The sequence below is a fragment of the Choloepus didactylus genome, chromosome 5 (assembly GCF_015220235.1).
Source record: "Choloepus didactylus isolate mChoDid1 chromosome 5, mChoDid1.pri, whole genome shotgun sequence".
In the NCBI taxonomy this organism is placed as follows: Eukaryota; Metazoa; Chordata; class Mammalia; order Pilosa; family Megalonychidae; genus Choloepus; species Choloepus didactylus.
In genome coordinates this window covers 78,005,327-78,029,414 of record NC_051311.1, presented here as the reverse complement: position 1 = coordinate 78,029,414, position 24,088 = coordinate 78,005,327, and the positions used below count along the sequence as shown (strand labels likewise).

The 24,088-nt window shown below is 34.8% G+C and overlaps 1 protein-coding gene across 5 annotated transcripts in view; it reads right to left on the bottom strand.

Moving 5' to 3' along the window:
• Positions 1-24,088, bottom strand: part of TFEC (transcription factor EC) — a 149,408-nt gene that overhangs the window by 46,801 nt on the left and 78,519 nt on the right. For all 5 annotated transcript variants that reach the window (XR_005216982.1, XR_005216983.1, XM_037836335.1 and 2 more), the window contains exon 2: positions 2,118-2,357. Coding sequence is in view for 3 of the 5 variants with exons in the window: in XM_037836335.1 (XP_037692263.1) it covers positions 2,118-2,357 (240 nt within the window). In the remaining 2 variants the exon portion in view is untranslated. The remainder of the gene's footprint in view (positions 1-2,117; positions 2,358-24,088) is intronic.

Sequence of the window (24,088 nt, the reverse complement as noted above, 5' to 3'; positions counted from 1 at the left end):
CTCCTGAGCACCCACTGTGCCCTTGTGTTAGGAACTATTCAAATGTAAGCATCAAAACAACTCTTCAAAGTTTAGAGATGTGGGTCTGAGAGTTTAAGGATCCAGTATTTGACGAAGACCACACTGCTAGTAAATGGTGATTCTAATCCCGAGATGTCTGATCCTAAAGCCAGTGTACTTTCTACTCTGCCACATGGCCTCTAGGCAATTGAAGAATGTTAGGAAATTGCAACATCACAGGACAGCAAGTTTGCAAATGATGGCAGTATATGAAAATGTGTACGTAAGTCAAGTTAAAATAGAACATACATTGATTCAAATTATTGCACACTGAATATATTTAAACAGACATTGATGATGGTTGGAAGAGACTTTTATATAGTATAATGTACAGTACAATAGTTAAAAAGAAGAGAAAATTTTGTCTGCAGCCAATGTGCAGATTATGACCAGGCTCTTGCACCTCTTTCAACTTTTTCCTAGCCTTATAACATACTTTGACTGAGAGCACTTTAAGAACCACTTGATCAGAACCCCAAGAACATGCAAATTCCTTTGATAATGTATAAAATTATTATAAAAGCAAAGGTAAGATGTGCATCTAAGGAATAAAGACCTAAGAAGAAGCCAGAAGATTGACATGTCTTACTTATCCTTTCTTACTTTTTGGAAAAATGTTTTTCACAAGATACATGATAATTTTCTCAGATTTACTTAGAATTGATTGGTGTATTCATATCCTTTGGGAAATATTTTCCTTAAAAAATCAATCTTCCACACAAAGAAATGAACTTTGGAAAGCAGTGTTTGTAACAGAAATTGTACTTGGTGTAGTTCTAATATTTACTGTACAAATGACTTTCATTCTGCATATATTTTTTGATCCTCGTAGAGTACATGGAAAACCTGGTCCTATGTTCTTTTTTTCTTCAAAATTATTTTTATTTTTCCAACATTGAAAAGTTTAAGTAAACATACAGGTAAAGATTTATATTCAGTTTCGGATTCCAGCAAAAACTGTTATGAGCAGGGGAAAGTTGTTTTATTTTTCATTAAACAATCTATTCAATTTCTATTCTTTTCCCTTTTCAAGATTAACATAAAATTTGCAAAAAAAATTTTTCCTCCGTCATTTGAAATTCAAATAAGGGGATACTGAGCATTGCTCTATTATACCTGGAGGCTACAGACTTAATAGCCGTAAACTAGCAATCAGAAATCAGGAATAATCACCAGGGATGAATATTGGGAAATTAAATCTGGGAGATCCTAGAAACATGGCTCCATGTTACAAATCAAATGAATAGAAAGAAAGCAAGAAAAAAAGAAAGAGGAAGAGAGAAAAAGAAAGAGAGAGAGGGAGGGAGCGAAGGAGAGAGAGGGAAGGGGAGGGAAGGAGAGAGGGAAAAAAAGAAACCAAAAAAGAAACAAGTATTGTGGACTTTCTACATTGATATGCTAAAGGAAGTATTTTCCCAGTTCTAATTGAGGCTATATCTATTAATTCTTCCATATTATTTAAAGGCTTATTTATAAGTAATTCACATTAAACTATAAACTCCGTGAAGCTAGACATTGCTCTATTTATTCTGTTTCCTCCACAGCTCAAAATTCATGTTATTTAGTAATGGTAGGCAAATTTTGTTACAGATACAAATGAATGAATGAAGTGAATAGTTAATCTTGTTGCCATAAAATATTAAGGGCAAAAAGATTATCAGTTTTATTCTAATGAATATTTCTAGAGCACATATATACTGCTATTTTAGCAATATCTGCCTCTTTGTTTTAATGGGTATTTAAGGTAATATAAATATTGACAAATATTTTAACTAACGTTATCCAAAAACATTTACAACTAAAGCCCAAGCTTCTGTTTGTGCCTATTTTGACTTACATTGACATATAATTGAAATCAGTAAAACTAATTCAATTATTATAATGCATTACATCTAATAATGCAGAATTCATATTTATAAATTAATTGAGAAAAAGATTCCTTTTGTTAAATTAATTTGGATTTTGAATATTTACTGTAAAATTGTCTACTTCAATTTCATTATCAGTTTGTTTTCAAAAACTGATTATATATTTTTATAACCCATCATTAGACATACATGCCATTCTGCGCTGTCATCTTCTTTCCCAAGAGTTAGCAATTTGGTGAGTGGATTCCCTGTGAGGCCCACATCACTGTCAGGAGACACTTGTCCATGCTGTACCAGAGGAGCACCAGGGTGTGACTGTTTAAGAGTCTGGTTGATGATCTGGTGGTCAAGGGTCATGAAGGGTTTGGCTTGCTGTCTTTGGGCTTTCTGTAGCAGAGGTCTTGCAGGATTTTCCAGGTGTGCTGGGACCTACAAATAAAAGCCAGACCAAACACAATGGGTGATATCACCTGCTAAATCTGTGTTCTAGTTTTAACAATCAAATTATGATAATAAACACTTTATAGCATTCTCTCTCTCTCAAGTCTTGTAGACTTGCTTCTTTACATAAAATTTTAATGGTTTGTTGTTTTTAAGAAGTAATTTAACATTATTAAAATGCATTAAATGCTAATCAGTTTGTTAAAATTACTAACCCTCAAAATAATATGCCAATTGAAACAAAATTGAGGATAAATATATAATCAGGATTACTTTTTGAGGGTCTAATAAAGGAAGGCTTAAATAGCACAAGGAAAATACAAGTGATTCACTATTATTAGTGATTTGAATATAATATATAGTCTTTGGAATACATATTAATTTTATATTATATATCTATACTGTATTTTTTTATTTCACAACTATTTTTTATTTTAAAAATTTAAAATATCCATGTGGGGGCAGAGATTAGAAATACATATACCTAAAATTAAATGTGCTATACTACAGGTGGTGAAATCTAGGTGATATTTTTCTACTTTTCTATATTTTATAAATTTTTATAGTGAGGTTAGTTTTACATTTTAAAAATATTATTTTTAAACCATTCCATAGTCTCATCTTATAATAAGGATAATTTGGTAAATGAGTAGTTAATTTCAATTCCCAGAAAGAAGCATTCAGAGAAAATCTAACTAGTGTATGTGCCAACGAAACAACTTGCCAGTCTTTCAGAATCCAATTTTCAAAACATAGGCTTTCAAAGTTCTGGGCATGTGATCATAGTTAACTACATACCATAATTTATATAAGAACAATTTTAAGCATTTAAACCTTTCCCTTTAAAATCCTATGAATGTAGTATTGCTTGCCTGTTCCCTTTATATTTACTGTACTGTGATGTGGTTTCTAATACATTTTCCTCAAGTGGCCTATAAATAAACCTATTTAATATTTCCCTCATGTTAAACAATAGTAAAGATTGCTGTGCAGTGTTTATTTTTCCTTTTATTTCAGTTACACAAACTACTCCTTAAATCCCCTAACATGCATTAGCCCAGATAAATAGCCTTTACAAAGTATTTTGCATTTAAATTAGCTGGTTTAGGGTACAATATTGTAGTAGTTACTTTAGTTTAATTCTGTTATGCTGACATTTTTAGTATTAGTTTAATTGTACTACCATAAAGAAATTTTTCAGTCATATAAAAAAGATTAAGATTGGTAATAAAGATTACACATATTACTAATTATATTGCCATGAGCTTTAAAGTTGTAAAATAACATTTCATTAAAATGCCAGTGGGAATTTTTAGGGTAGCTATTTAGATTATCCTACAGTTTTAAGTTAATCCTTCTTAATCTGTATACATTTACAAAACATACATTGTAAATAGCATTTTCAGATTTGCAAATCCAAATGCTCTTTCACACAATACAACTGAATGATAAAGAATACTATATACCTACAAATGGAAAATACCTCTTATTTTAAGAAAAGTATGTTGGAATCAGAATTTACAACATTCATTAATTCATTTTTTTCATCCACTGACTCTAAAAGCCTTTATTAGAACCTTTACTGTATTTTCTGTTATGTCAAGACTACAAGAGAAGTTTTAACTGTGATCCCAGCACTCTAGGAATTTACAATCTAGTGGTCAATATTAATATCAACTACAGCAGCAATAATGAAAACAAAATAAGTTGCATGAACCAGGCACTGTGCTAAGTAATAGATGTGCATTGTTCCATTTAATCCTTGTTGCAACCTTGGGAAGTGGGTATCCTTAGTGTCCCCACTGCACAGTATATGTGAAGTCACTGAGACTTAGAGAGGTCAAGTGACATGCCTGTTATCACTCAGCTAATAAGGGTTGGAGCTGGAATACAAAGCCTGCCTTTTTAGCCACTATACAGTATTGGCTCCTGAGCAGATGAATAAAATAACTGATGTACAAAGCCTAAGCTCAATATGTACAGAATTTAAAATGTCACAAAACAGTGGTTGTTTAAAGCTATTTGATAGAGAATGATTATGAATCAAGTGTTGGAAGGAGAGACAGCCCTGCACAGGGGGCAAAGGAAAGGAAATATCAAGGGGAAAGGATCAAATGAAGATAAGGAATTGGGAGATAGTCACAAACGTTAGTCTTGAAAAAGAACTCACACAAATATCTTCTCTTTCTCAAAACAAGACTACTGTGTCCTATATAGGCCACTCTGAACAGAGACAGAATGCAATGGAACAAATTCTAATTCTGTCTAAATCATTGGTTACTTATAAAGGTACAAAAGATGAAAAGTTATCAGGTAAAGTTGAGGACTGAAAGCAGGAGTCTAAAAGTTCAGGGGAGCAGGGGAAGAGATAATGGAAAGTGATTAAGCTACTCCACAGAATATCTCTGTCCTTTCCAATGAGGGACTGATTCAAAAGAATGAGGCAATTAAGCATGGGAACACCAGTTAAACAATGGGCAGCCAATTCTTAAAATACTTTTACATTGTCTGGGATCTGAAGACCCAACCATAAAGGTATCTATTGGATTTTTTTTTAAGGTGTATGTCCCAACATTTTGTGGGATGAAGTAAATGAACTTATAAGTTGCCCTTGCTCCTTTATTCACTTTTACAAGAAATAAATTTTGAATAGCTAGTGTGTGGGCACTGAGCAATACAATGAAGATAGGAGAGAAATAGCCATAGTGTCTGCCCTCAAGAAGCTTAGTCTAGTCACTAGCTAGACAGAGGAGAAAACAAAACATGTGTGTTCTCTGAAGACAAGGGCTGCATTTATCTTGTTGACTGCTATGTTGCCAAACTTCCTGTACATAATCCAGAGCATGGCACACAGAAGACACTAAAAAATATGGGGTCACTGAATGAATAAAAGAACGATTGATAGAGTCCAGTGTACAGTACTGCAATAACTGCAGAAAGCTTTGGGAATCCATTAGAGTAGCAGGTGAACCAAAATCACAGTATCAAAGTCTTCACCTAGAAGGTTGGAATGGTTATAGATTGTGAGTGGGTGCATTGGATTGTCAAACAGATTAGTGCCATAGAAATTTATGGAAATTTACTATTTAAAACAGTAAGTAAATCATATCTCCAGAACTTTGAATTACATTTCAACATTATTACCCTGGCATGTTGTTGCATACTAGAAATAATAGCAATCAGATTAAGGCCAAGGTTTTGTCTTTGTGCAGAAATCTGTTTAACTTCACTTCAATTTATTTACTTATATTCTGCTTATTTTACAAAACATTGTAAATACATATGAGGTATAAATGTGATGAGATATATTGATAGCAGAAAATGTAGGCTGAAGATAAATATTGGAATTGAGAATAAAATTTGCATACAAGCATGCTGACAGCCAAGGAAAAGGGAAAATAAAAAATATATAGATATATCAAGTGGAAGCTTATGAAATCACAGAAATTACATCATTTTTGATCAACAAAAAATTCCAACTACATTTGGTTCAACCTAGAAGATAGTTCTTGTTAAAATAATTGCCATACTGGTTTTGAGAAAAGACAAATTTTCTCAACCCTAATATCTGAAAATTAAAAACTAGATATTTTCATCAGGGACTTAAATGATATAATACATAATCCAATAACAGTTTTTGCAAAAATATGCAGTGAAGTTCTTTGTATGACTATATTTTTAAAAATACATATTTATTGTCTTAAACATGCAGGAGGTTTATTGGGGAGTACTGTAGGGAATGTGACCCATAGAGGAGTGATGACAACAGGATTGGAAAGAGGGAAGAGTGCCTCAGTCCTGAAGGGAATAACTTGGGTGGTGCACCACAGCATCACTAGATTGACTCTTGATAGACGATTCAAAGCATAAAATGAATCAGCTCAAGCATGGTAATCCAAATATGTGACTTTGAAGTGCCTTTACTCAGCACTTACTTAAATAGCACTCAGGGCATCTGGAGCAGTGTTTTCCAAACCAATTTACACAGCAGACTCGCTATTAGGATACACTGACACAGGATAATTTGGTTTAGAGTATTACAATGTCAGTTATCTCAAACCAGATTTTTGATAGAAATTATGCTGTTATAAGAAAAAAAAATCCCATTATTTGGAGTTGCAAAATTGAAAAAGTTAGCTTAAAAAGTCTAACTATAAACAACTTTAACTTGGATCCCCATGTTCCAATAAAGAGTACAGGCCCTTTAAAAAATCAGAAATATATGTATTGGTGAGCTATAAAAACGCTTATCTCCATTACTAAGAGAACCAAGGGAACAACTGTACTTAATGAGTAATCCAAAGTATTTAAGAAAAATTAGAATCACCCAAACTCTTGCATGTACAAAAAGCTAAGAGGAAGGAGTTGGTCAGGATGAAAAAAAGCCACATCCTGGTTGCAGAAAACACAATCACTGAGGAATCACAATCACAAATACAAAATGTGTGTCTCTGTGATTTTTATCTTTTTCCTTTTTCTGTGTCAGGTTTTAGACTAGAATAAATGCAGAAGTCTTGACTACTAAGAGAAAGGGTAGAGATCATGAGAAAGCAGCCTAACATCTTAGAAAGATGTCAGATAACAGTCTCTAATTACAGGAGTTGATACAACAGTAGATGATTTTAGGGTATCCCATAGCTGATGAAATTATTTGAAATTCCAGAATTGGGATCAGTCTTGGGAGGGTTCAACTCTACAAATCAGCAAAGAATAAGTTAGAATCTTTTGCTTTACTTAAGCCTAAAACAAAATGCTTAGAGTAAATACTGATTAACTAAGTCTGACTAAATGTTTTTGAGACAGGTAACCCTCTTTCCATTTGGATTTAAAATCTCCTGGGAGGTAGCAGAGCTGTGGAGTACATGAGCCAGTGAAGCAGTGCTGGCTGGAAGGCCCTCTATCTTCCCAAACAGAGTCATGTTTCTTCTCACACAGTAAGTTTTCAAATTATGCTCCTAGGTACATAAGCTCATTCCCCCAATTCATTTGCCAGTGCTCTATCCTGTAGTCTTTTGACCTATTTTCTCATATGGTTTAATAACCTATTGAGTGGATAACAACATGGAGAGTATACTGTACAAGAATATTTAAGAAACAAATGGATGATTGCACCAAAAAACTTTGACCTCCATCAACCCTGTAATTCTCTATCCTACAAGACTGCCTACTTTTATCATGTCCTTAAATATTGCCGTGCATCACATGCAATGCTTTTAAACATAATTCACATTTATGTGGGCTTGTATTTATTTTACCTTCTCTAAAAATGTTATCTTTATACAGAGAAAGCATAAGATAATGGCAAAATCCTTCAGTTAATTCTTAGAACATTCACTCAGTAAACATTTAACAAGAGGTTGCTCTTTGTTAAAGTCAGTCCCAAGGGAAAGTCATTCTTCTCCAGAAAGCAGGACTGTGACCCATGTGTCACCATCTACCTGGAGACCACTTATCTAAATGGGGGGCGAGGAACCAGGGAAGAGATGGAACAGCTTTTGGGTACTGGCCTTTGACTGAAAACTAGAAAGTGATAGCAAACATCAAGCAAGCAATTATCTCAATAACAGGACTTTTTTATCACCATTGTTTCGGCTAGCCAATCAAAACAATCAGGCAAACATGGGAACCTACCCAATAAGCATGTTTAGACCACAGGCAGGAAAAGGAAGCAAATTGTCTTCAGCCAGAAATAGACTAATTTTATTACGTGGTTATAGTAAATAAAAACACATGCAAAGTCACCACACACGTGCTTGCATGTGCACACGCACAAACATGCAGGCACACAGACACATCAAAAAGCAAGACAGACAATTCCATTTATTATAATATGACAGTCCTTACTGAATTTTGTTAATTTTATACTCAGTTCAAATTTAATAAGTGAGGGAAAAGTTTGGACTTCACAAGTGAATAATAGGTAACTATTAATTATGTTCTTCATGTCAGAGGTGCATAAGAAGAAATCTATTTTGGGGGCTTATGATTCCACTACCTCCTAGGTACCTACTTATAAAAGCCACATGACATTTGTTAATGTTCTGTAGTAAAGATTAATAACTCATTTCTTCAAATCTTACTTTCCTCACAGCAGTCTTTGGATATGATATATCCATAAATCTCATCTTGACTAAACCTAAAATTATACAGTAGAGCTTGTCTGATTGAGATATAACTACTGAACTAAAGTAGGGCCAAGTTCATCGAAAGTTTTACCTAGGTTTCTGAATAACTGTCAGCATATTTCAGCTCAATATTATATAATCCAAACCTATTTAATGGATAATAATATAAAATGTGATTGTAATATATTCCTCCAGTCCCAGTCATTTGAATTTGGATAATTCCAAAGCTATGTCTTTGAGGAAAGACTCGCACTTAACAGACTTTAAAGAGAAAGAGGCATGAACATTTTTAAGCAGAGCTTTCCTGATTCAATAGTATTCTAGCAGTAAAAATGCGCCCACTACTAGTAATCACATTTAGACTATAAAGTCTAAGCTTCCCTTATAACTCTATCTCCATCTATTTTTGTGTTAATTTCTTTAGTTTATATTAGTACTCAATAAAATTTCCATTATATACCTCAAAAAGAAAAGGAGCAAATACCAGCACTAGCTGTGGATAAAAATAGTTGGATCTATTTTTAAATAATGTGTGTATTAAGGATTTTTTTTGAGTCATAAACATTCATCAAGAATCAGATCAGAGACTGACCACCTTGTGTTGGCTTCAAAACAATACAACAGCCATTTATGCTCTAAAGCCAACAGGCAACATCATCAATAACCAAAATAAGCTAGTATAAAACATTCAGGAAAATCAAGCCACAATACTTTAAAACATATTTGATGTTGCATTCACAGGTTTTGCATTCATTAATTCTACAAATATTTTTGCATGCCTACCACATGTCAGGTTTTGTGCTAACTATAATGGGTTCTGGGAATGTAATTATGAACAAAACAGACATAAACCAGTTTTCAAAGAGCTCACAATCTATTAGAAGATCCAGATAATTAAACATAATTATAACACAATATGATAAACTCTATGAAAGTAAAAGGTCTCATAAAACCAAGCAGAAAGATCTAGATAAAACAGGAACAAGTTGTTCAAGTTAAAGTCGGCTTCTGCTACAAGTTTCACTGATTCATTCATTTAACACATATGTGACTGCTTATGTACACTCAGCCCTCGAGTAGGGAACGATTGTGAGTGATGTCAAGCATGGTCCTTCTTCATTTGGCTTCCGGATCGGTGGAAGCAACAGATTTTAATAAAATAATCACACAAAGGACTGTAGATTTTCAAGTGCTGTAAGTGATAGGAAGGGGAGATAACATGCCTATAAGAGCAAGCGGTAAAAGGATGTGATCTAGACTTAGGTCAGGGATTGTTTCCCAAGGAAGGAATAATAGGGCTGTATGTGAGGGATAGGTAAGTAACTACAGGTACAGCAGAGGGAAAAGCATTTTAGGGATTTGGAGCTGCAAATGCAAGGACCTTATTGTGGGAAGAAGCAAGGTAAGAATAATGCACTGAAAAGAGACAATGGGACTGAAGCAGAGAGATCATGTCGTGGTTGGAGTGAGGCTGGGGAGGCCGGTTGGACCAGCCCATGCAATCCTTTCGGTATATACAGGTATCTTATTTTCTTTATTGTAGGGAAGGAGACAATAGTTGATGCAGGAGGTCCAGTCAGATGAATTTTAGAGTGGTAAAAAGAGAGAGGCCAGGAGACAAATAAAGGCTGCTTAACTAAGTTCATGTGATGAGGGTGAGGTGGTCACATGGAGACAAATAATGGGACTGAAGAAATGTTTAGAAATGGATTAAGATTTATGGCTTAAGTAACTGAAAGGATAAGGACGCCCTTCACTGGGAAGATTGGGGTTTTTAGGGAGATGACAGGGAATCATGAGTTTAGTTGATTTTGAGATGCCTTGGAGGTGTCCAAGGGGGGCTGTCAAGTTGGCAGCTGGATATACCTCTGGAACGCAGAAGGAAAGTATGAGCTGTGGAGATATTTAACACGTTATCTGCACTTAGGTGATGACTGGTAAGATTGGCTTTGGAAGGTGTTAATAATTACAAGATGAGAGGTCCTAGAACTGAATATGGTGGACTCCTAATGTTTAATTAAACTTCGGAAAATCAATTCTGATACTCAACTCTATTTTCCCCCTATATGCCACTGACTTTGTTTCACTCATCTTGCAAAATGCTTATTTGAAGTTTAGAGTGTTATGCTGCCGGGTAAGTCTTCCTCAATTAAGTAATTATTACTTTCTCCTATTTCCAAAATTATGATATAGATACAGCCTTATTTTCCTAATAACAGCATCACAGCTGTTATATTACCATAATTCAACCTCTTATCTGTAATTCCAAAACCCAAAAATCTCGGGAAACCAGAAAATTTTTTAAGTTTGGCACAAACTCATTTGATGCAAAACTGACCTGAAATGAAGTGAGGCTATTTACTTTCTTTCTTTATCCCACTTACAGTAAATATTCACATGCTTTGCTGCAGATACATTAATATGTTTGATTATGGGATGCCACCTTGGGCCCATCTAGGGACATAAGGTAATAAATACTCTATGTATCATATTACCTTTCTAAATCTGAAAAACTGAGGATTTTGAAACACATCTAGCCCAAGGAGATGGATAATATAATTTTGTGCCTCTTTTTGTTTACTGAGAAAACACCATGTACTATGATGCTTTGCATAGATTACCTTATTTAACTTCATGATATCATGAAATAACTCAAAAGGGTCTCAACATTTTTAAAGAAAATTTCAGTACTACATTTGATTCCTTTTATTTTCAGAAATAATGTATCAAAAATTCAAATTCAAATTAAGCATATGCTACCTGTTAGAGAAATAATGATGTGGGAAACTGTCACTTCCAATTCAACAAGCCAATTGAATGAGAGAATGATATATTCTCCTTATAATAAGAATGAATTTTCCAGGGCTAACAACATTATAGTCAGATAATATTACTACAACTATATTCATATTTAGTGCTTGTGGGAATATGTAAATAAGTTAATACCACAATTTTGATGCTTTTTAGACATTTAGGCTCCTATACAATGCAACAGTTTTCCTGTTAATATGGAAATATGTAAGTTAATTATTTAAGTTAGATTCAGTAAAACATCAAATTCAATCTTTTCAGGAAACATTTATCTGATTGCATTAGAGCTTAAACATTAACATTCATTAAGAAGATTTTAGAACAAAAGACATTCTGCTTCAAAAATCAACAATTATGTTTAGATGATGCTTTACACTTCACAGTTACTTTCAATTTAAAACAAAGCTAGCATATAATTCTTAAATGTACTGTTTTTCATCCTTGGTATTGTGACCTTTTGATACCATTTTCATTATGAAGTTGTGAATGTTCTTTCAAGGATGCAGAGAATAAAGGAGAAACAATACTGACTTCTTTAAAAGGTCATATTTCAAGTATCTTGGAAAGTTATCAATGCATTTGAAAAAGAAATCTACATGTTCCAAAACCTATAAATGGGAACATCTAGGATAAAAATCCAAACCTTCCTATAATGTTCACCATATCTTATATCATTCTGCTACAAATGTACTATATTTATAAGTTATATTATATTTTAATGGCTGGATTTTGGAAAATACCAACTTGTCAACCTATTCATAATTTATAAAAGAAATTCACAGACCGCTTAACATAATTTAATTTATAATAAAGAAATTTACACATTTTTGGAAGAAGAAAAGGATAATAAATGTTTTCTCTTAAAAAAAACTAAACAATTTAAATGGTTTTATACTCTCTTAAGCTTAAAAACTTTTTTATCCTTTACTTACTTATGGGGTGATATATGATCATCAATTAATGAAGTCATTTTTATCATAATAAAATGTCATCATTAGTACTATAGTATTCTAGTCTGACCATTTTATAAAGAATATGGCCAGGACATTTTAGGTAGTTAAATATTAAAATAATCTAATTGAAAATGAGACTTTGAGATTATTCATTTTGATTGACAAACTGCAGAAAATGGCTTTGTTTCATAAGTGTATTTCTTTCACTTTTCATAGATGGTAATAGTATTTCAAGGAAAAAAAGCAAAATTTATCTTCTTTGCTTTACTTGACTAGTAAATATGATTATTTTTGGTACTCTATATTTTAAAATTACTGTTATTAAGGTAATTACATTAATCTAATTCCTCAAGTATTATAGCTTACTGTAGGGAAGGCCTTCTACACAGTTGTAGTAGTTTCACCTTCTCCTTGAGCAATGAAGAACTTTAGAATCAAAGTAACTTACTTCCATCTTAAATTTTTGATTATAGGAAGTACATAGACACAGAGCATTAACTCATTGAGTCAACAGATTGTGGACCTCATGGTTTGATTGAAAGCCTACAAAAGCCAGATAATAATAACCATAATCATATTTTGATTGACTCATTCTAGTGATTTAGGTAAGGACTTTTATCCCCATCTTACTGAAGAAACTGAGCTCAAACAGGTTAGTAGTCTTGCTCACAATCTCATAGGCAAAATGTGAACTCAACTTATAGTCTTTTGATTGTCTTCTTTCAACTGCAAAGGATTTGTTATCAGTTCCAGGATAATAAAGCTTAACTCCAGCCCCCACTATTAGGAAAAAAGTGTGTTCTATGTATACAGATACGAATCAACTGACCCCATTGTAATGGTAAAAATCTTCGGAGTTCTTCCCTTTTATTAATGGGCTTTAACTTGATTCACTCATGTTTTTTTGTTTTTGTTTTGTTTTGTTTTGTCTTGCTTTCACTTAGTATATCTTGCAGCCACTACATGCTGCAAGATATCAGTTCCATGTACAGTAAGGGACAATGCTATTGTCCACCAACAGAGAATATTAACTCTAGATAAAACTGTTTCCTTTCTTTAAGCTTTGTTCTACTTTTTTTCTAGTTCTATGTGCTAAAAGTTCACTGTTTCAAAGAGTTCCAACCTCTTCCCCCAGAGAAATTTTTTCCTTATGCCATCTTAACTGCTATCCTAATATTTCACTTCCTGATAAACCTCTAACTTCTTTGACAGATAGAGATGAGAGAGAGAGAAAATATCATATCCAAGTTGGCTTATTCTAAAAAAAACATGACTATCCTATTTAGTATCTTTAAACTTCTTGCTCTGCGGGATAAATTAAAAGAAATGCACTTAAGAAATTAGCAAGAATTAAAATGATAAAAATGAGCCTTGAAAGGTCTTTCTTTTGTGGAAATTAATATTGAGACAGAGCCAACCGAAATACTAGTTAATATTGTGGTCTTGAAATACATGGTAAATATTTTACTGTAACTTCAGAGATAAAGATCCAGGATTCTATGCTCCATATTAATTTGAGTAGAGCAATCAAGTAAACAATCATGTTTATTGAAAAGTAAAAGGAGAAAAGAAAAATATATTTGAAAATATGACAGTTGTTTTTGGCTTTATAAACTTTTCCTAATTATTTTTATTTGCAATCACTTCTCTCTCTATCTATCTATCTATATATCTATCTATCTATCTATCTATCTATCTATATCTCTATCTCTCTCTATCCCTCTTTCTCTCTCTCATTTATTTTTCATTCTTGCAACATTAAGAATTTTGCTGATGGCTCCTAAGAGACATCTAGCTGGGATGAGTTGGTACTATGGGACTTCCCATCTTAAATGGAGTCACCTCTGGAAAATCCTAACAGATGTCAGTTGCCTAATGTAATGCCTATAAATTAACCTCTCAGTGTTACTAAAATGCTCCAGCAGTAGACATTATACAGGGCAAGGGGTTATTTATTTATATATTTATTTCACCAGTATGAGCTGACAAAAAGTGTAGGTAAAGGCAAATGAAAATAGAAAAGTAGTCAGGAGCCAGTTCATGAAGAGCCTCAAGTACTATGGGTAAGATTTGTTCTCAAAGTCAGGGTGATCCATTTAAGTTTTGTAGGAGGACAATAACATAATCAGTTAATATTTCATAAATATCACTCAAACAACAATGTGAGGACTCAATTATTGAAAGACAAGAGTAGGCACTAGGAAAGCAAATAGGAGGTTTTAGCACTATTCTAGGAGAAAAGAATAGAGGTTGCAAACTAAGGCAAAAGTATGGAATTGGAAAGACAGGCCAAAAATGATCCATAATATGGAGAAATTGAGGGAAAATATAAGTAGGATTTCCTGATTATTTGTACCTCTGGTTAAGGTGAAGGAAGATTCACATATGAAACCTGAATTTGAATTGGGAAGTTGTGGAGAAGATGGTATTCATGAAAGTAACATATAAAAGGGGAAACAAAAGTTTTGAAGGAAAGATTATAAACGCAGTATTCAACTTAATGAAATCAAAGTGCCTATGGAACATCCAAGAGAGAGTCCTAGGAAACAGGTGGATGTATGGACTTCTAAAATACAGATTTTGTGACTAGCTTAGAAGAGGTCACTGAATCAGGGTTTTAGATAAATCATGCAGAACACAGAGTTAGAATTAAGAGGACAGAATATCCTCTTAATTAAAGGACTCTGAGGAACATCAAAGCATAAGGGTTGGGCAAGACAAAAGGAATCTCAAAAAATTGTAAGGATAATGAAGACAGAATTATATCATAAAGTCAAGATAGGGTAGAAATCCAAGCAAAGAGTGGTTAACAATGTCAAATGCCAGAGGCATGAGGGAAGAAAAGGGACAGAAGATACTACAGGTAAACTATAAAATAATTGGGTGACTGGTGACTCTCAGGGGAATCATTTCAAGGACTTTGTGAGAATGAAAGTTCAGCCTGCTGGGACTGGAGGAGTTGTGAATTGTTTGTAAGGAGACCTCAAGGCTCACTCAGTACTGGGTAACTTGCTCCTCTCCCTCCATTCTCTCCCTGTAGGTAATCTCATCTTTTCCTGGTTTTAAATACCACAAGGTAAAAATGACTCCCCAGTTTGCATTTCTGTTAACTGTCTGTAAGAATGGAAGCCAGAACGCAATGAATTAAAGGTGCCGCAGAACTCAACACTAGGCACCTTTCTTCTCTCTCCGTACTTTCTATGTAGGAGATATCATCTGTTACATGGTTATAAATATCATTTGCATATTAATAAAACACAAATTCCAAATTTATGTTTCTGTTCCAAAACTTTCTCACTGTCTCCAGGAGAGCAGGCTTCATATATGTGATATATATCTATGTCTAAATCTATTTATATGTATGTATGTATAGATAGAAAGATGGAGAGATAGAGATAGAGAGATAAAGAGATAGAGAGATAGATAGACAGACAGATAGATAGACAGATAGATAGATAGACAGATAGATAGATAACAAACATCTCAAAATTTAAAATTCCCATGCCCAAAGACACATGATTATCCACCCCAAACCTCTTTCTCTCCAGTCTTCCCCCAATCAGTTAATGGCATCATTATCCACCCAATTTTGCACTTCAGAAACTGGGTAGTTTTCCTTTATTTTATTACCGTTCTTATGCCCGACATATAATTTACCCTATCCATTCTAGCTTGTAAATGTATCTAAAATATATCCACCTCTCTTTATCTCTGCTACCATTGCTTTAGCCCAAACAACCATCACCTCATACTGTGAATCCTTCATAACTGACCTCCTAACTTCCTTCATTGTTCTCTCCAATCCATTCCTCATACAGTCTTCAGAATAGGCATTTAAAATCATAAAACGAATTATCCACTCTCCTGATTAAAATCTTTCAGTTGCTTCCCATTTTATTTGGAATGAAATCCAATTTCCTTACCATAGCCTACAAGTTGGATAGATGGCCCTGGCTACCTATCCAACTTCATCTTGTACTGCTCTTTCCCATACTCACTGTGGCTGAGCCACACTGGACTTTTTCAGTTACTTCAATTGGCCAAGCACTGTCCTCCAGAAATTCTTTCCCGCCTGCTTGGATGCACTTTCCTGTAATCTTCAAAGGACTGGCTGCTCATCCCTCAGGCTTACCATGTCTCCTAACCACTCTGTTTAAATAGGTCCTTCCTGAAAATTTTCCATTTCTACACCTTTCATAGTGTTGTGATTAGTTATTAATGTGATGTTATTTAGTTATTTATTATCTATCTTGTTCACTACATACTAAGCTCCATTAGGATAAGAAATTTGTCTCTTTCATTTATTATTGGACATCCAGTGCTATGTACAATGCTTAGGACATGGTAGCTTTTTCAATAAATACTTGTTAAATGAACAAATGAGTGAATAAGGTAAAAAAAAAAAAATAACAATAATGGCTACCATATTTTAAGTGCTTCCTTTGCACAAGAACTATTCCAAGCACTTTACATATACCAATTTTTTGAACTTCACAACAAATCTATAAGGTAAGAAATATTACTATCCCCATTGTGCCAGTTTGAACGTATTATGTCCTCCAAAATGCCGTTAGCTTTGATGCAATCTTGTGTGGGCAGATGTATTAGTGCTGATTAGATTGCGATTCTTTATTAAGTGTTTCCATAGAGATGTGACCCACACAATTGTAAGTGATGACTCTGATTAGATAATTTCCATGGAAGCGTGGCCCCGCTCATTCAGCATAGGCCTTGATTAGTTCACTATAACCCTATGAAAACTCAAACCAAAGGAGTCCACTAGCTAGCTGCAGCTGAGAGACACATTTTGAAGATGGCCGTTGGAAGCTGACACTGACATTTTGGAGAACACTATTTTGAAACACAACCTGGGAGCAAGCAGACACCAGCCACATGTCTTCCCATCTGACAGAGGTTTTCCTGATGCCAATGGCCTTTCTCCAGTGAAGGTACCCTTTGTTGATGCATTACCTTGGACATTTTAAGGCCTTAAGACTGTAACTTTGTAACCAAATAAACCCCTTTTATAAAAGCCGATCCATTTCTGGTATTTTGCATAAGGCAGCATTAGCAAATCAGAACACCCATCAATGATGTGGACACTGAGGGACAAAGAAGTTAAGCAATATGCCAAAGAACACCCAGCTGGTGGAGTCAGGATTTGAACCAGGAAGTTCACACTCTTAACTTGCTGTAAAGATTTTAGAACATGTCATGATAAACAGAAGGAGAAATCTCAGAGTTGTAGATGGCTCTATGGCTGGTAGAGATGTGTGTGGTGTGTGTATTTATGAGTGGAGGAGAGACATCATTGTGTTTACATACAGAGGGTAACGTCATTAAAGAGAGGCAGAAGATATAAGCAAGAAAGGGTGAATGAGTAAATAGATGACTGATAAAACAGACACAAATGAGACCTAATGCTAGGAACCCAGCTTTGGCAGAACCAGTCACTTTCTGTGAAACAGGAGGGAAAAAAGAAAGAGTGGGCAATGATAAAGATGGTTTTGGATTTCAAGGAAGGGAGTTAAACATTTATTTTCTTTTATTTAGGTGTGCTCATTGAAATTATCAGCAAATTTGTCTACTTAGAGTATGGGGAAAGGTGATGAGATAGGGGATTGAAGGAAAGAAGTAAAATGCTACCAAATAGAATGGAAGAGAAAGGGCCAGAATGACGCCAGGTGGAGTAGAGCGCAGGAGTTTGTAAAGGCTCTACTCCTCTGCGTGTTGTCGTGGGACTGTGCTCCAGGATTGCAGCCTGGGGGCTGAGCTGCAAGGCTTTTCTGGCCAAGGAGAGGCATGTATAAGAAAACTATGGGGCAAGAGGTGACTCCAGTTGTGAGAACTGACTGAAATGAGAGGGGTTAAGGCTGAGCATGAAAGGGAGCAAACGTGGCAGAAAGGTGAGAAAATGGAGTAGCCAATGGGTTCGAAGACTCAATCTGATCAAAAAGAAAGTTGGGGCAGCGAAACAGAAAGAGAAGCTGTGGTCCCAGCCTAATGGCATTGTATCAACCTCTGAGAGCCCCTGAACCTGGGAAACAAGGTGTTCCACAAGATGCCCTCATCAACTTTTACAACAAATACCACCTTCCCTTCAATTGCTCCCTAATCCTTTGTTTAAGGGAGCCACTCAATATTCCCATAAATGCCCATGCTTGTTCACACTGATCACTACCTTGGTGGTGGCAAAAAATCTGCTATAAAATGTTTATTGGTAAAGGATACTTATCTAACGACCATGCTTCCTCTTCTCTATGGGGAATCATCTCCAAAAGTTGCAGTGTCAAACATGATTTTAGTCCCTCATCCTTACTGACTATAGAATATTTTATAATGGTAAAATGGTGAAGGTGATTTTCTTAATGTAAAATGTAACAGTCCATCATACTAAATTTAAAAAAAAAATGTGATATACTGTAAATATAATTTGGTTTCTAAACACTTCCACCATTTAAAAACTCTCACCACAAGTATCGCATTACATGTGCTTTCTTCTTTCATTGAAACTGAATTTTTTTAATATGTAGCTGCAAGATTATAGAATAAGCAGACAATGTCATTGACTCCAAAGACAACAATGAATAGAATGAGAGCAAGAATTAACACCTATACTATTATTTTTTTTTACCAAATACCAAAATTTTTACACCTATACCAAAATGTTTTACCATTTACAGAGCACTTTATTATCCATTGGTTTATTAGGCCCTTTTATGATCCCTTATTTGATCCTGATGATTATGATCCCTAATTTGATCCATTTTATCAATGACCTAACAAAGGCTCAGAGAGGTTAGGCAAGCTATTGAAGTAGCTCACAGAGCTGAAAATCAAACCAAGTCTGCTTATGTCCAATTCAGTGCTGTCTTCAAAGTTAAAAATTACATCAATAAAAGTAACAATAATAATGTTATAAATTGATAAATGTATAGAAAGTTTGCTTTGTGTCAGGCAAGGTGCTTGGAGCACTACCTCCTTGGTCTCCTATATCCTCAGGGCAAGCCAATGGGAAGAGCGGCCTTATTCTCTAGGTATTTACACATGAGAAAGTGGAGACAGAGGATAAGTTAAGTAGCACTGAAACGAGGCAAGTTTTCAAATCCACACTGGTCTCACTCCCGTCTCTGTTCCTAACTAGTAGTAATTATTGAAACAAAGTTTTTGCCTTTCAAATTGATAAATCTTTTTCAATGGTAACACCTAATGCTAAGGAGGGAACAATGCAGTGGACACCCCCATGATATGCTGCCAGGGAGGTAAATTGGTACAAAACATTTGCATAGCCTAGGGAAATCATTTAAGTGTGTGCAAGATTTCTAGCATCAAGATGCTCACCGAAACATTATTAATAATGATTCTATAATGTAGAGAACATATAAAATTTAAATATATATTCCTGTTGGCCTTTCTGTAGCATTCTTTAAACTTTGGGATTTGATTTAGTTCTCTCTTTTACTCAGGGCTTTATTGTTAAAAGCACTTAATCATAAGATGACTAGAAAGCACAAACTTTGAAAGAAAAGCTAAAGTAGACTTCCTTTCCCTCTATTAATGACAAAAATTAAAAAAAAATAGAATGATACGTAAAGTGACTCTACTTTAACACAAAAGAAAACATAACTATTAAGAGAGCTATTTAATAAAAGTGTCATTAAGTCATTATTGATATTCTAGCCCTAACTTCTAATTTTACCATCAAATTTATTTAATAAAAGTGCATGAGATAGCATCGAATTCCTGAACAATAAAAAACATTTCCATTGAAAAAGTTAGAATTTTAGGAGAGTTAAAGAGCAGCACATGAATAAGTCTTTCAAACAATCACAGGATATCTTAAATTCTCAGTGTAAATCCATTAGGATACTCCACTAACATAAACCAGACCCTATAAAAATGTGCTTGTAGACGACCATAACCTTGTAAATTTCTCCCTTTAAAATACAAATTATAATACGAGAGTACATAATTCTTGTCAACCTAATAGGGTTATTTTTGTATTTCTCAAACCTGAGTAGAAATAGATGTACACAGGGGCTTGCTTTTATGAAGCAGCTCAAATAATGTCAACCAGCTTGTCTTGCTTCTGAACCAATTTTTTATTTGTTTTTTATTTTTTTTTAATTTTTTCTCATAAATTCTCCTTCTTAGATGGACTAATAGTGGGCAAGGTCAACATTGCCTTAACCGCGAATCACTAATGACTGAATTAGTAACCTGATATCTACAAAGTCACTTGCTGTCATTCATCTAGCATCAATCCATCATAAAAGTAAGAGAATATGATGCCTTATTAGGACTTGGCCAAGTTAAGGTAGTTTCAATCTTATTGAACTCTATATATGCATAGGGAAAAATGTGAATGTGTTGTAGCCTATAAATATGCTGCCAGCTCTAGCAAGCAGTAAGACATCTCACTCTAGAAGTCAAATACTGCAATGTGTCACTTTCAGACTTCTCTCACTGGTCCCAGGAAAATAGGTACAGATTTCAAATGAAGTTATTTAAAGTTGATTCTCGTATACAGACACCCACGTCCTCCAAAGCTAAATTTTCCAGTTAGGCTGTCTCCAGTCAATCTGACCACTTCAGCCTATCTGACAGGCAAGCCAATCAAATAAGCAGTCGCAGCAGGCCAAAAATCTGTCAAAATAGTTTTCTTAACTGGTGATTACTTTTTGACTGACTTGAGCAGTCAAGTTAATCAAAACAGTCAAACTAGATTTCCCATGTATACACAGTCTTAGCTCTTTCTGTTTTAGTAGGTGTGCCCTGTTTATATATTTGAAACGAGTTTCATTAGGTTACAGAGTTTAAGATATACAAGTCAAAAAATGTTGTGAAGCAGTAGTTTGACGATTAGGGCTCCCCTCAGAGTTGTCCTCAGCTTCAGCACTGGGGAGGAACCACTCTTTGGCCCCACCCAAGAGCTATCAAAGGGAGGCAAGAGGAAGAGGCGGACAAGAGGAAAGCATTGTGGAGGCAGGAAGTACCCACACGCCCAGCTCCTAACATTTCTTGGTTAGGGGGCTGAGACAAGTGTCCTGACAGGGAATCGGTTAGTTAATTCTTTCTGAGATTAAATTAAGACACTTAGCAGATCCTCAAATGTAGGATTTGGTGACATTGATGTCACTGTTGAACAATGGTTTTCCCTTTAGAGTGGGTTTTCCTTTCTTTGTGTGAATAGCTGTTATTTAGTCAGCAGACAGGTAAGCTTTAAGAATCACCTTAAATAATTTTTTTTAAAAGGAGAGTGGTTAATTTCTCAGCTTGCACAAATGGAAAACTTGAAATACAGTCTGATATTTACAAAGCATTTTTGGAGCAGAGTTAAGAGTGCAAAATTTGGAATTGGCCCACCTGGCTTCAAACCTAGGCTCCCCACTGACAAGAAGTATGGCTTTGAGCCAGCTCTTTCCCTTCAGTACCACTGCACCACTATCTGTACAGTGGGGTCAATAATACTGCTCAATTCCCAGGGTTGCTATGATTATTAATGACAATGTGATTAAGTCAATCACTCTACCCTTTCAATGGGGAGGAGTAAGGAGAACTTGCTCTGAAGGGGTATCCAATTAGAGGAAGATTGTCAACTCAAGTTCACTGTAACTGTGAGAACATCTTGTTTAAATAAAGAGTTTTTATAAAGTATCAGACTTCCTTTGTACCCAGCATCTTACATTTGTTTCAAGTCTTGCTCCAATAGATACTTTACTTAATAATGTCCAATAACATAATGGCTAACGGTTGCTAAATTTCCACTCTGTGCAGGCATTAGCTTGGTGCTGTAACTCACTCTCTCATTTAAAATCATGAAAACCCTATGAGGCAGATGTGGTTCACAGTAGAAGAAATTGAGTGTCAATCAAATTACATGACCTGACTCAGAACAAGCAGCTAGCTATAGCAGAGATAGTTTTGGAAACTTACCACCTTGTTTTAAAACCTATGTTCCCTCTAATAAATCATGTTTCTAAGCATCTAAGATATAATAAACATCTAATTAACAATAACATATTTCTGGGTTTTTCAGCAAAGAGTTGTTCATATTACTAGTTTGGGACCTTCCTAAAAAGAAACATTTGGCTATTGGGCCTCTGAAGGCATTACAAGTAAATTATAGGAGCCGGAAGATTTCTGACATCATTTATCACATTCCAAAGTCCATGTTATTTCCACTTTCTACATTGCCATTTTGGGTTCCAAAACAAAATAAAATGTCAGAAATATAAAACTCACATATTCTATAGAACTGAAAGCTGGACAGGATTTCAAGGACTGGTTAATTCAGTAAATACAAGATAGAATATCTTGTTAATTGAAGATAGCTCAAGCATCAATAGGAAACCAAAGAAATTCTTGTGACATCAAAACAATTTCACGCTGTTTCTGGGGTGATTTTTCTGCCATTGTTAAAGACAGTAATCTCAGACACTAATGTGCAAAAAACCTGAAGACTTTGGAGGAGCGTGAATGAATGGTACCTCTGGGAAGAGCACAGGCTTCCAGCTAAAACTCAAACAAGGAGGGTATAATTCAACATACAGGATTAACATCTCAGGAGACTTGCCCTAGGTCAGATCATCTCTCTGTGATGCCTTATCCTCTAGATGGAAATAAAAACAGTGAACTCTCTTAAATGTGCCCTATGGTCTGATTAAAGATTGAAAAGGGCTCTAAAAATCCACAGCATTCCCAGAAAAAAATGCTAAATATCATTATCATTATTACACCAAATGCCATAATTTGGTCTCTTCAGATTCTCTTTTTATATAGATGCCATCATACTCTGACTTTTGACTTTTTGCCTCCCTAACCAAATCTCCAATGACAAAGCAAAGGGAAATGTTGAGGCAATTAGTGGGAAACAGAAGCAATTAATTCTCTTTTTTAGTGGAGACCTGGCCTCTGTGAACTAGTTTAACCAAAAATAATCAGTGACCTTTTCCTGACCAAACCAAAGCAAATCTACTTGTTATTTGTCACTGGTTATCCATTTACTGCTTCAACATTAATGAGTCTCTTCACTTTGCCCCTTTCTTTTGTGAAACAGAGCCATCTATTCTGGGTCCCTCTGCAATCGCTTATTTTTGCAAATCTAATATAGTCTAAGGACTCATTATCCATTTGTAAGCTTAGGAGCCATTTCAGCATAGCAGTAGTTTCTGATTTTCCCCAACACTCCCCCCTTAACTATTTCCATTTCTCCAATGGGGATCTTGTTCAAAATGAATGAAATAAATAACAAAGATAAAGTTTACATTTAAAAGTGCCCAAGACAAGATTGTATTGTCTACCTAGGTTGAAGCCCCATACAGACCTAGATCCAAGTCCCTGGATCAAACACTTAACACACTCATTGTGACCTTGGGAATATTACTTAACTTTCAAAAACCTCACCTCTCTCTTCAGAACTGATGGAGGCAACAGCAGTACTTGCCTCAAAGTTGTCAGGTTCAAGTGAGATGATACCAAAAAAAAGCCTTTAGTACATGATAAGAGAGCAATCAATGTCAATTATTATCAACTATTTCATACAATACAATACAGTACAATATTTCACATAATATAGCTGATTTTGAATCTCGCTAAAACTCTTCTAAGATGTCTTTAATCAACAGGAATAGTTAACACTCAGTGTCTCCATTTTAGCCCCCTGAAGAACACTTCATATTTTAGTTTATGCATTTATTTGATAAATTCTTTCTTTCTCTTAGCACATTCTGGAATTTATTTTCTTACTATACTTTTTGTTTTGTTATGTCTTCAGACAACTACATCTTAAGAAACTGGTCAAAAGTTTTGCCATACATTTCATTGGACA